The following is a 14,778-nucleotide window of genomic DNA, read 5'->3' as shown; positions in this document are numbered from 1 at the left end:
TCACGATTTAAGGAAGTCGTGGCCTTGTTGATGTAGCTGATTGATACATTCAAGACCAGGATAATACTGTGTGACAAGTGATGTGCTCCGAAGTTGTTTTGTGGAGACATCAGCAGTACCAGGATTGGATGTGATGGCCAGGGGAAACCTGCTATTGAACTTGGCTGTTGGAATAATTACATCCAGTGAAGGCCGAAGTGAGAGTGGTGGTGTATTGCCGTAAAAAGTCTGCACCCAAACAAACATGTTTGCCTTGAATGCCAAGGCTGTATGGGAGGCAACGTTTGACACGGAAAGGATGGCTACTGTCAAAATTTTATGTCCTGTTGTTTGTTAGTAGGTTTGATCTCGACGGAAGTGTGTAGCTGGCCTTTGGTGAGGATGAGATCGACATCAAGGAAAGTGGCATAGGATTCAGAGTAGGACCATGTGATATTAATTTTGGAGAAGGTATTTAGAGATTCCAGGAATTTTAACAGGTCCCCCTTAGTGTGAATCCATTCGGCCCAGATGTCATCAATGTCTAAAACAAACCAGAGGCCTTATGGATCCCAGGAAAGACCCCTCCAAGCAACCCATGAAAAGGTTGGCACAGAGAAAGAGATTTCCGTTTACCATGGCTGTACCCCTGATCTATTTGTATGTCTGTCCCTCAAATGTGCAGTAATTGTTGGTAAGTATAAAATTGATTAAGGTGAGCAAGAAGGATGTATAGGCTTGGAATCTGTGGGCTTTGACTGAAGAAATGTTCACGAGCTGACAGACCATGTACGTGAGGGATGCTGGTATAGTGAGAGATGGCATCAGTGTTGACAAGTAAGGTGTGGGAGTGGGACGGGCACAGATTTCAGATGATCTAGGAAATGGTTGGAATTTTTAATATAGGAGGGCAGTCTTTAAAACTGTCTTTCCTTCTTCAGTCTCGACATTCCTGATCTTTTACTTCCTATCTTACTTTCCTCTTTTGGGTACCGATTCCATCATTTCCTCTTTCCACATTCAGATATTCTTTTTTTTGTTACAGTTTCAATTTCTAATTTTTGGATTTATCTAGGATTATACATTCACTATAACAAAGGCCTCCTAACAAGTACATGTCATCACTGTCCTATAAAATTATTTTGTTTTGAACATTGTAGAGGAAGTGGTGAACACATGTATTTTTGTTTTATTGTGCACTGCAGTATGGTTCCTTTTTTGGTAGTTAGCTATGTCACATTGATGAGTAGAAGGCAATAGACTGAAAACCTAACTTGGCTGCCCTTGTTGAACAAGGGGAGGGAGGAGGACTAATCGCTTCCTCACCACTGTGGCAGCACCGTCGTGTTTACACCAGAGAAACAGAGAGGGGGAAGCAGTCTGGCGTACACGCCAGTATTCTTACGAGTAGAGCACTGCCAGCCTGTTACGCGCCATGCGTTTACTCACAACTAATTTTGCAGAAGACAAGATCTAATTTGGAAATTTGAATCCAATGTTCGATTCTGCGGTTACATGTTAAGCCTGAAGCAATTTTGCTAAGCCCTTCAATGGCAGTTTCTGAGTGTTTTATTCTTCCAGCATTATGGAACACAATGGTTGAACATTACTACAGTCAAACATGTCCGACACCTACAATAGGTAGAAGTGTTCCGAATGGGTAAATACGCTGCGAGTAATTACAAGGGATAAAGACATTGCTAATAAGCCTGGCATAAGTTGGGTTTTGACGTATTTTGGAAATTTTTGCTATCCGTTTCTGAGTGATAGTCGGATGTTTTGGTTTTTGAGCCATGAAACACCTGTCTCCACCTGCATGAACACCAATTTTACTCTGGCCGGCACTTTTGTTTGACAATACTACATGCACACTATCACTTTACCAACATTTATTTACTGTATAATGCGTGTGAATCCATGTTTCATCTTAGTAAACTACTGGTCGCTTTGATTCTGATGAAAACCTGAGAAAGTATAGTCTTTTAGCAACAATACCCTTCTCATCCACACAAAACAAAAAGTTAATTTTGACACCTTTTAAAAATGAAAATCCATAGACAGAACATTGCTTCTAAGGGTTTCCTTGCTAGCTTTGAAGCTCACTTCTGTTTTAGGTTAAGTAGTGTGTAAGCTTAGGGACTGATGACCTTAGCAAATAAGTTCCATAAGATTTCACATACATTTGAACATTTTTGTAAATTCACGAGGCTTATTAAAATTACCAAGATTTCTTCAATCAGGTTTGACTCCATTTTTGAGCTCATGCCCAGCGACTGTTTTGTACAAATCTGTAGTGAATGTCACCAATCAGTCGCAATTTTCCAGCTCTACATAGATTTCGGGCACAAATTCTCAATGCTTTGAGTTATGTTTGCACCTATACCGTTATGCTCAACATAACTGTCAACATGACGGTTTAGATGTAAGCACATATTAAAAGCCTTGAGACTGGCCTTGGTAGATCTGAAAAGTAAAAACAAAAATTGCGATTGATTACTGACATCTCCTACAGATTTGTTTAAATAAAATTCCACAAACGTTTTGTAAAAAAAATGGGGGCGGGCGGCAATTTAGCAGCCCGCACAGGGCGGCACTTGGGCTTGTGCCGGCCCTGCTTACTACGTAATTTCAGCTTAAGAGAAGTAATTTAATCATGAAAATTGCTGGCAAAAATAATGCAGATGAGTACTTAGAAGATGTATATGTGATATACCTAGAAATTGGAGATAAGATAAAGTAGGCATTTTAAACAGGATGCTGTGCTCTAATACGTAGTATAGTAGGCACTAGGGTAGGTGTACAAAGGAAGGAGGATCTACATCTGTGTCGATGTACAGGGAGGATTTCCTACATATAGGGGCATAATCTCTGTACAGGAGTAGTACCGACAGGAGAAGGGAACATATGTGTTTGAGGAAAGAAGTATGAAAGATAAGTTCTATAGAAGCAGAATATTCAATATTTTGAGACTTACTCCAATGTTGTGCAGAAAGAAACTTGCCTGCTATGTAAAAGATTGAGAAATATAATGGAGTAGACAAATGTTAAAAGTACAACTAGTGTCTGAATTTATAAAATAAAAATAATAAACTCATCAGGTTTTCCCGGCGATCTAACGACTTCTTGGGTTGTTGGGTGTTCTGCCGGATAACAGCATCGTACTTGCACAATATTTCGGTAACATAGCTCATAACCGTCATCAGGTGCGACCTGAGACTGCTTCTCGAGTGGACCTAGTCCAATATTTATGTATATGGACTTCCCCTCCACCAAAAGTTGCAGGCGTTTCTTCTGCAGTCTGCGCCCACTCGCTGCAATCTTCTGCAACGTTGTGGTTCTGTTTTTGGTCCGCTGTGATTCTGGGTGCTCTCTCTGTGGTCCGCATCCACCAGACCCGCTCCTGGGTGTTCCACCTTCGGTCTGCTGCATTTGGAATTCTGTCTGAGGTACCAGGCATTCCCTCTGCAGTACGCTGCCACTCACTGCGATCTGCTGGAGTGTTGCCATTCTGTTTTCAGTCCGCAGCGGTTCTGGATGTTTGCTCTGCAATCTGCACCTGTCATACCCATTTCTGGACATTTCATTTTTGGTCTTCTGCATCTGGCACTCTGTCTGGTAATTGTTTTCCATATCCACGTCTTCCGTTCCTCTATTTGTGGAGTGCTGCAGCTGTCCCCATTGCTCCTTTAACAGTTCCAGAGCAGGATCCCGGCTCTACTTAGCGGGTACCCCACATTGCGGTTCATGAGATTGTCAGTCACTTTTATCTCAATCAGTTTCCTTATAACACTATGGTGTCTGTGCTAGAATCTTAATTTCCTCATAATTCATGGCATGCTCTAGTTCTAGACAGTGTTCAGCAATGGCTGACTTTGTCACCTGTCTTAATCGAGTGTGCCTCCGATGTTCTTTGCACCTGATATCCACTGTTCTTGTCATCTGACCAATGTAGCACATGCCACATTGACAAGGTATAATATAAATCCTTGGTTTTGGTAACCCCAAGTCATCTTTAACACTCCCCACCAGTCCAAAGATCTTGTTCACCATAGAACTGGAGAAGAACGGCCAGCTGCCATTTCTGGATGTACTAGTCAAAAGGAAAGCAGATGGATCAACTGGTGACAGCGTGTATCGAAAACCCACACTCACACTGATTTACATCTGCAGGGCAGCAGCTGTCACCACCTTGTGCAGAAGAATTGGGTACTTAAGTCATTGGTCCACAGAGCATGTGCCCTGTCAGACCAAGAGAGTCTACTGACAGAAACATGGTATCTTAAAACTGTGTTCTGCAAAAATGGATACACAACCAAACAAATTGAGAGGGCACTCCAACCAGCCACTACACCACAGATTCCAGAAGCAGAGCAAGATGAAGCAAAGAAGGTGGCATATCTGCCCTATGCTGGTTCTATTTCTGCCAGAATCAGTAGGATCCTATGTAAACACAATATCAAACAGGTTTTCTCTCCATCCAGCAAGATTGGGGGAGTCGTCGGGAGTGTTAAATATGACCTGGGGTGACCAAAACCGAGGACCTTGTGAACGTGTATGTCCTACATTGGCCAGACAGCAAGAACAGTAGATATCAGGTGCAAAGAACATCAGAGGCACACCCGATTAAGGCAGGTGACACAAGTCAGTCATTGCCGAACACTGTCTAGAACTATATCATGCCACGAATTATGAGGAAACTAAGATTCTGGCACAGACACCACAGTGTTATAAGGGAATCGACTGACATAAGAGTCACTGACAGTCTCACGAACCGTGGAATGGGGTACCAGCTAGGTAGAGCCTGAGATCCTGCACTGTAATTGTTAAAGGAGCAACGGGGACAGCTGCAGCACTCGACGAATAGAAGAACGGAAGGCACGGATACGGAAAACAATTACCACACAGAGTGGCAGGTGCAGCGGTCTGAAGATAGAACGTCCAGGAGTGGGTCTAATGGGCATGGACTGCAGAGGGAACATTCAGAACCACAGCAAACTGGAAACAAAACAGCAGTGTTGCAGAAGATCACAAAGAGAGGGTGCAGACCACAGAGGGAATGCCTAGAACTGCTGGTGGAGGGGGAAGGTCACAGACATAAATACTGGACCAGGTCCAGTCTCAGGTCGCACCTGATGAAGGAGTTTACTTGTACTTTTAACATCTTGTCATCAAACACAGTTCAGTTTGGGCTACCATCACTTGAGAAATACTATTCACATACATGTTCACGTCTGGTGAAAGAGACTGAGAGTTGCACGCGCGCACGCGCACGTGCACACACACACACACACACACACACACACACACACACACACACACATGCAGTATGTCCCTTTCTTTTGGTTGCACGTCATCCAACACTTGGGAAATGTGGGCCACTTGTGTCATACAGACGACAGTGTCATGACAGAGGAGGAGCACATGGCCACTGTTGTAATGCTGACTGCACGTTTGCAGCTCACGACACTGTCTGCCTCCCTGTGTGCTAACCGATGGCGGTGAATGGAAACAGTGGCAGCTACTTCACACTGTGCTTCTATCTGATTTCCTGTTGTGCAAGATACTTCAAAAGACTGAGAAATCTTCAGAGCATATGTGAGATAAGAATTTTCACACTGCGAAGCACATTCACAAGCTTCCTTATCAGCACCCGGGCGTACTACAGCAATTCGAGCCACTGAATCGGTATACGAGCCCCTGTGGGCCTCGGTAAGAAACTGGCAGCAACGGCTAAACCCACAAAGTTCTGTTGCCCGAGCTCTGTACAACTGTTGTGGCCGCTTCTGACAATACAGTAGAACTTGACACAAGCAGCAATAACACGAGCACCCTCACAATGATAATTATTGAGAATTTGACACATTTCATCAAAAGAGGGACTGTCAGGGTCCCGAAGAGGAGATAGCCGACATATAAGGTGTTAAACACGAGGAGAAATTCGTGACAAAAACGTAGCCTTACACAAACTGAGATTGGCGACCCTGAAAGCTTGGAAATGTTGCTGAAGGCATTTTTCGTACGTGTCTCATTCTTCGGCAGAATCGTCATACGGAGGAAATGTTAGGGGTTCTGTCAATGACAGTAGAACTTGATACACGGAGCCTGCTGTTGGTCAGTGAGAGCTTGGTTTGGTTTAACAATGGATTGAAGAACTCCTTCCACTGACAGACACGTTCGCTGTACATCGAAGCAAAGAAAGAAAACCTGTGGAGTAGAATCCCACCTTCATCACCGAGTAAACACTAACCTAGTTTTATTCTGCATCCACACCGACACATCCACAAAAACAGTGAACGACATATAGAACAGTATAAAGTCTCGTAACTACAGAACACATTAGTATACAGTCTCGCAGGTGAACGTGCGATAAGCGAATAAGCATAAGTGAGGCCGAGGACCTGGTGCACTGAACTTATATGGGGCTGTCATGCACAAAGCACAGTGTGTGTCTGGGTTGTGAGACTACATCTCTAGACTGGTTCTGTAAAGGCATTTGTATTGCACACTGATGATTACAAGCACTCACACTACAGGATTACGACAGTTACAAAACAAATTGCTTTTGTGAAACAACGTTTTGAAGCTTAGAAAGACATGAACTGAGCTACCAATAGTTAACAAAATGTCTCTCACTAACCTTTGCCACGATGTCATATACAGTACTTCGATCACTTTCATCATCGTCATCTACATTTTTCATATTGAAACGTAGAGCACCATACAAAACTGATGTAGCTTTGAGGAGCTCCCGTACAGCGTATCCATCAGCTTGGTAAAGATTTTTGGTGTTTAACTTTATATTGACTTTTGAAGCCTGTAAAACAAAACATCCAAAAGGGTTGAAAAAAGTGAATTACAAAAAAAGTTAAAGAATGAAACCAAATTCGTGTGTAACATCCCAAGGTCTATTGACTTTCACACCCTCGAGTCATTAAAACAGAAATAACAACACCAAGATATCATTGCCACAAAATCAGATAAAGGCAACGGTATTGTACTTTTGAACAAATGTGATTATGTTGATAAAGTTAATGATTTCCTGAATACCACAGGTTTCCAAGTCCCTCCTAAAGACCCTACTAAATTATTCAAAGAGGATGTTAAATATGCAATCAATTCATGCAAAAGCGTATTCTCTGAGTTTGAAGCAAAACTATTAACTAATATGAACCCAGTGCCTCCCTAGAATGTAAAGGCTTCCTAAACTGCATAACTAGATGTTCCTATTCATTCAGCTGTATCATCATTCACTGCTCCACCTTACAAACTAGCTAGTAAGCTAGTAAACTGGGTGTCCTAATTAAGGGCAAGACTACATTCAAACCAAAGCATGGTATTTCAAACTCTGTGGACCTAGTAAATAAGTTAAAAGGTATATCTGTCTCACACAGTGATAAATTAGTATCCTTTGATGTCTGCAGTTTGTTTTCCAACATACCAGTGATAGAATGCATTGATAATGTGACAGAGCTGATGCACAAGTCTAATGTCAGTCCTGTGGAACTGAATGGCTTGAGACTGGCCACTCAGACATGCTTGGCACTAAACTATTTCCCGTTCCAAGGGACTCTTTATAAACAATTTGATGGCTTAGCTATGGGTTCTCCTCTTAGTCCACTGTTAGCTGAAATATTTATGGACCATTCTGAACAAAATTTTCTAAAAACAGAACCTTTGAGTGCCAATATCAAATACTGGGTTAGATATGTAGATGAAGTCCTGGGTATGTGGACTGGTACTACAAGACAACTCAACGCATTTTTGAAAAACCTAAACAGTCAACATAAAAATATTCAGTTCATAATGGAGATTGGCAACAAATCCATAGGCCGTGCAGTTCTAAGCACTGCAGTCTGGAACCGAGCTACTACTACAGTCGCAGGTTCGAATCCTGCCTCGGGCATGGATGTGTGTGATGTCCTTAGGTTAGTTAGGTTTAATTAGTTCTAAGTTCTAGGTGACTGATGATCTCAGAAGTTAAGTCGCATAGTGCTCAGAGCCATTTGAACCATTTTTTGAACAAATCCATAAACTTCTTATATCTCACCACTGACATCCCATTACTTCAAAATTTATAGACAAACTACAACTACAGACACACTAATACCTTCTTGCTCACAACACCCTCATAGCTCACAAACATGCAGCTTTCCACTCAATAGTACACTGTCTCATATCCATCCCCATGTCCAGAAATGATTTGAAAGCAGAGTTAGATACAATCAAATTTATTGCCACAGCCAATGACTGTAGTCCGGTTCTTATTGACAACATCTTGCACAGGAAACAAAAACGGAAAATTATACTCCTCCTCTATGCCCCACCTGCTTCCCCATCCACTGTCTGCAAGAAATGGCGTACACTACCATTTCTAGGTGAGGTATCACAGATTGTTGCTAAAGCACTGAAAGCCTGCAAGTATAGGCTTTCTTCTATGTTAAGAACACAACAGCCCAGTGTGTTTTTAATAGCAAAGATAAGATTCAGTTATTAGCCAACAGTGGGGTATACAAAATCACCTGTTCTTATTATGACAAACTGTACATCAGTCACTCAGGCAGAGACATAGCAACTAGACTGGCTGAACATGAACGCAGCAAGAGATTGCAGAATTCCGACTCCGCATTTGCTGAGCATGTACCAAGTGAGCCAGTGCCCCACGTACTTCACTTAGCAAACAGAGGCCATACACTCAACCTGCTGGAAGCCCTTAAAATTAACAAGCATCTTGCTCACAGTCCAGATCTAATCCTAAATGCACAGACACAGCTCAACACTTCCCCTCTCCTACAGTTTATATAATCAACTCTGTTGTTCATTACTTCCCACACTGTCTGTTCCTACATATTCCCATTTTCCCGTATTCATTAAGTGCTTTTGTTTTATCAAAGTTGTCTATGTATTCCATATAGACTGTAGTTTCAATAGTTAAGGCTTTCTTTTAACTGGTACTTGTATTACTGTCCATGTTTAACACCTTTTGTAGTTGTCTCATCAAATATTGTTCATATTTTACTTTGTTCATTTATTTAATGCAAACTGTTACATAGCCACTGTTTTGAATGTAATGTTAATGTTAGAATGCAGTACCACCACACTCTCAAAGATTGCATTTACTGTATGTTCTTTCAAACGCCTCCATTTTCCTGCATTTATTTATTTCTGTTTATCTTGTTGATATTTCTTAAGTTCCTTATGTATTCTGTAGTTACATTGATAATTGTTTTTTCTTTTAATTGGTTTGTGTATCACTCTCCATGTTTTATACCTCCTGATGTAGCCTTGTCAAGTACTAATTTTATTTTATTTTATTAGTTTTGTTTATTGATAGAACCTGTTATGAAGGCATGCTGTTCCGATTTTGTGTTAAAGTTTTTCCTGTCTACTCCATTTTTATTTATTTACTGTTCGATTTTTTAGTTTTTCATTGCATTGCCACCACACTGTCAAAGATGTTACTTACTGTATGTTTCTGCTTCAGTCTAGGTTTGTTACTTCTCTTCCAATGTTGTTTGCAAACATTGTAACTTCTTTGGTAACAATACTAAGTAAATGTCTGAAGAAGGTCTTGTAAGCCAAAAACCGAGACACTATAAAAGTAATATTATAGAACAAAAGCAAACTGGTGCTTTTCAATTATTAAAAGTTAAGAAATTTTACTTTAAAACTCACCATAAACTGAGCAGCTAATCGTATCAGTTTAACCCTTTCTGTCTCAGTATTATACTCCAATGGTACATCTGCTTCTGGATCAAATCTTTTAACAAGCCATATTAAAATTTCAGCTACAAGTGGGAAATTGGGATTCCGAAAATTCTCTGTAGATATAAGCCTTGTGTATCCTAGGGCTCTCATCATTTCTGCAAAATCTAAAAACAAAAATGTAAAAGAAGCAATTTATTGAACTTATCTGGTTAAAGCAAAATAAAACAACATACATAGTAACAGAAAATCTGGGATAGAATGAAAACAACACGAATTACTAAAAATTCCTTCTTCAGGTTTAGCGCAAAATACACACATTCATATATGCACATATCAGACACACATGACCCAGTCAGCTCCAGGTGGTGCCAAGGTCTGACTGCAGTGAATAGTGGTATCAGCTCAGTGGATAGTGGGAATATAGATGGGGCACAGATGGGAGAAGAAAGGATAGGTTGAGGGGGAGGGGTTGTAGAAAGCATTGAGAGGGACTGGACTGGATCAGGAAAGGGAATAAATGCAGGTGGAAGACAGGGATTATCAAAGGTGAAGAGAACTGGAACTATCAAAGGCCAAGGCCAGGGAGGCTATGAAAACAAAAGACGCGCTGCAGGAAGGGTTCTGGTGTGGCTCAGAAGAATCCAGATGGCGTGAGGTGAAGCACATTGTGTTGTGTAGCATGCTCACTCAGCAACTGGTTGGTCCAGCTGTCTCTTGGCCACAATTTGACAGTGGCCATTCCCGTGGACAGACAGCTTGTTAGTGCTGACGCCCACATAAAACAAAACACAGAAGTTACAGTAAGTTGGTAAATCACATGGCTGCTTTCACAGGTGGCCCTATCTTTGATTGGGTAAGAACTGGAATATGAGGTAGTGGGAAAACATATGGGATACATCCTGCATCTGAGTCTTTTACAGGGAAACGAGCCATGCGGCAAGGACTAGTGAGCAGGGGTGGAATAGGGATGGACAAGTACCTATATTGTGTAGGGCAGAATTCTATTGTGGGAGTGATGGAGGGAATTGTAGGGAGGATATTTCTCAGTTCAGTGCTCGATGAGAGGTAGCTGAAACCCTGGCAGAGAACACAATTCAGTTGCTCTGAAAGGAAGGACAGAAGATTACAGTTTAATGTCCTATCAACTGCACAGTCATTAGAAGCAGAACACAAGTTCAGAATACAAAAGGATGGGGAAGGAAATCGGCCATGCACTTTCTACAGCAATCAATTTAGGGAAACTGTGGAGAACCTAAGCAAGGATGACCAGATGGAGACTTGAACCACTGCCCTCCTAATTGCATTTAGTGTGCCAACCACTGCACCACTTCAATCAGTCAGTTGCTACTGTCCTGTGTGGTACTGAGTCATGGGTGGGGCACTTCTTTGTGGTCTATTAGTGGTATGTGAGGAGTGGTATGAAACTAAGAAGAAAAGGCACAGGAGAATCTGTCTTTGGACAAAGTGAGCCTCTACAAGACCCTAGGCATATTTGGAAAGGGACTGCTCATCAATGCAGATGTGGCAACCACAAGTGGCTAGTCTGAATGGAAGAGACTTCTCGGTATAAAATAGGTGACAGCTGTAAAAATGAAGGTATTGTTGCAGGTTAGGAGATTTGGTCGTGCCATCCCTGAGGTAAAGATCAACACTGAATAGGGTTGCTCATGGGTTGAGGAGGACCATGTGAAGTGAACTGGAGAGAAGGTCTTAGAGATTCTGGAGGAATGTGGGTAAAGTGTCCTCATCTCTGGACCAGATCATGAAAAATGTCGTCAATGAATCTGAAATGAGCTTAGGGATTTTGGGTGCCTCGGAGGGATTCTTCTCGATGTCTGATAAAAATGTTGACATACGACGGTGTCATTTGCTTGCCCCTGACCATACTGTGAATTGATTAGCAGGTGATGTTTCAAAGGAGAAGTAAATGTGAGTGAGGATATAGTCAAGTCACAGTGACCAGGGTGGAGTCAGTTGTGCATTTGGAAAGTTTATGTTCATCAGCAGCACGGCCATAGACACTGGAGTTGTTAGTGTAGAGGTAGGTGGCATTGGCAGTGACATGAAGGACACCAAGTGGTAAAGGGGCAGAAACTGTGGAGAGTTGGTTGAGAAAATAGTTAGTGTCTTTTATACAGGGAGGTAAGTTATTGGTAATAGGCTGAAGGTGCTTGTCCACAAGGGCCTAGATTCTCTCTGTGGGGGAGCAGTATCTGCCAACAATGTTGTGTCCTGTGTGGTTGGCTTTATGTATTTTAGGAAGCATTAGTAATCTCCACCCTATTTCTTCAAAGAACCCAACTCCCATGTATAGAACAGCTCCAAACATCTGATTACTTTGCTAAATGCAGCAACAGTATCCCACATTTAAAAGCTAGCTTCTTATAGCTCTCTTTGTTTATGATGTCATACCTCATGAACTATATAGAATGATACAATTTTGCAGGTGCAATTAGTGGTTATGCCTGATGCTGAAGTTAAACTACATGAACAATGATAATGTAGTAAGTGATAAAATTTTTTACTTTCATTATTTTGCGGGGGGCAGTCAACAAGAAAAAGTTTCAAAAATGTTTGGAATTAAGTTTAAAGTTTATTGGAAGTTGCAAAGTGCTCTCATTCTCAAACACTGGACGAATACCGTCTGGGTAATTTGCGCATATCGATCCGTGCTGCCTCAAGAGATATACACAGGGTCTAAGTTTAGTACTTACATTGTTAAATCCTTAACATAAGATTATAACTCTTAATGAGATGTTTGTTTCATCCATTTAGAATTATAAATGTGTTTCAGCATTTAGTAATATAAATGCAGGAGGTAGGTGTGAGAGGAGTGTTGAGGATGAGGATGGACAGACCTGCAGACTTGAGATGGGACTGGAGATCGTGCTGCAGTTCTGGAATGGATCCGCAGTGGTGTGATTGGTGGTAGCCACTTCTGACAGCTCATGTAGCCCCTCAGCCAGGTAATCCCAGTGGTTCACACCCACAGCAGTGGAATCTTTGTTGGCAGGTAGAATTATAAGGTTCAGAGCAGATTTTAGTTGGTGGACTGCAGTTCCTTTTGTGAATGTGAGACTGGTTTCCACATTGAGGAATTTGGGGCATGGTAGAGAAGCAGAGTCTGAGGTTACAAAATTCTGTAAAACGATCACAGGATGATTCAGGGAGAAATTGGAGTGGATGACAGTTATATGAAGTAAACTGAGTAAGGCACTGTTCAATACTGATTTTGAGTCGAGTCTGATTCTTTCGGAAGGTGTCGAGAGAGTGTTTGCACTGTACAGTCTCTTGAGAAAGTGAGAAGCTCACTAACAGTCCCGGTGAAGTCAAATTTGGAGTGGCACAAAAGATGATACTTAGCAAAGGATTGATATTTCTGTGGAACTGAGGTGTCCAGAGAACAAGTTCATAACTGTGTTGCAAGTCTGCATGAAAGAGCACTACTAAACTGCGGTCAAGAGCCATCTGGACTATCCCATTGTTAAGTACAGCACACAACAACATGGTGTGCTACATTTCAATGACTGCTTCACAGCCCACACCATTTAGATTTTTCTCACTCGCACTGGCTTTCTTAAACTGTGCAGATGGGACCTCTCCCTGCAATATATCCTTCATTCCTCTGACCCCACCCAACCCCCCCGCCCCAGCCACGATAGTCACTAGTCCCCCATTTCCATCTGTGTTATACCCTTTCCTGCATCACTCCAGCTTCACACAGGACTTCTATTCCACTTAGCACACATGCTATTTCTCTCCTCTACTCTTCCTCCCCCTGCTCTCTCCCTCCCCTCCGCATCCCCCCTCCTCCAAGCATGGCCCTTACACACTCTCATAGGTAGTAATCCTTCCCCATGCCACCTCTGTAGCCTCAGTACCCATCAGAGCCAAGATCACTACTCATTGAGTGTTGTGACTCGCCGATCATTCAAAGTGCCGCCGCGCAATTACACGCATCCTCTACATGCGGCGCAGTCTGCCAGCCATGCAGCAGCCGCGCCACCTAAGCGGCCAGCGGCCACTAGATTTGGACTCAGTGCTCATTTGAATGTTATCGTGTTCACATGTCTTGCTTGGTCAACTTGCTCAGTGACTTGCATGTGTTGTGTCGTTTTGAAATATATGTGTTCAACTTGAAGTTATAACAACTGGGCCAAGTTGAACACATATACTTCAAAACGACACAACACATGCAAGTCACTGAGCAAGTTGACCAAGCAAGACATGTGAAAACAATAACATTCAAATGAGCAGTGAGTCCAAGTCTAGTGGCTGCTGGCTGGTTGGCCGCCTAGGTGGCACTGCTGCTGCATGGCTGGCAGACAGCGCCACATGTAGAGGACGCGCGTAACTGTGCGGCGGCACTTTGAATGATCGGCGAGTCACAACACTGAGGTCAAGCCTAAGTGCCCTGAGACAACAGTGTGCACATACGTGCCAACTATCTGTATATAAATGGCAGTGAGTGTGCTTTTCTAAATCTGATGAAGGATTTTGTCCAATACTTCAGTCTACCTTTAAATATGCCTGCCTGCAGTTTGCTGGACACCTCTTCTAAACGGTGAGTACTAACCTATTCAAAATCGTATTATAAAGCAGTGTACAGTGGACATAATTATGACTGCAACAAAAATAAAATTGAGGTGGGAAGAGATGCAGTAGATGAAAAATAACTGCAGTATGATGCACTATGTAATGATGCCACACTAGAAAAATATTTTATGTTACAGACTGATTTCACTGTAGATACAAACAATTCCATTGTTAGCTGCCCACAGAGAAGATATGCTTTGATGTGCACCACAATTTATGTTGCCTTTGTGATCTATACTGATGCTACAGTGTTCATCTTTGGCATGCTGCTGTAAAAGGTGTCACAAACCAGATAAACACAAAAGCCATGTTTTTTGCACGTGTATTTTCTAATATTTATATATACAATCCAACTTCCAGTATTTCTTTCGTGTCTGAGTTAAGTCATTTGTGTCATACTGATTCGAAAGCCTATGTCAAAATATGACATGTAAACTTTAAATGTCCTTTTCATGACCACTTTCTCAAAATTCTTGCAAAAGTCCTGATATATTGCAT

General features: G+C 42.0%; 1 protein-coding gene across 2 annotated transcripts in view; it reads right to left on the bottom strand.

The window, feature by feature from the left end:
• Positions 1-14,778, bottom strand: part of LOC126455444 (clusterin-associated protein 1) — a 148,484-nt gene that overhangs the window by 95,153 nt on the left and 38,553 nt on the right. For both annotated transcript variants that reach the window (XM_050091194.1, XM_050091195.1), the window contains exons 2-3: positions 9,652-9,848; positions 6,617-6,793 (exon numbers count right to left, since the gene is read on the bottom strand). In XM_050091194.1, coding sequence (XP_049947151.1) covers positions 6,617-6,793; positions 9,652-9,848 — 374 coding nt within the window. The remainder of the gene's footprint in view (positions 1-6,616; positions 6,794-9,651; positions 9,849-14,778) is intronic.

This window comes from Schistocerca serialis, chromosome 2, assembly GCF_023864345.2.
Source record: "Schistocerca serialis cubense isolate TAMUIC-IGC-003099 chromosome 2, iqSchSeri2.2, whole genome shotgun sequence".
Classification (NCBI taxonomy): domain Eukaryota; kingdom Metazoa; phylum Arthropoda; class Insecta; order Orthoptera; family Acrididae; genus Schistocerca; species Schistocerca serialis.
Note: the sequence above shows the minus strand (reverse complement) of the source record. Positions and strands in the feature narration are given on the sequence as shown.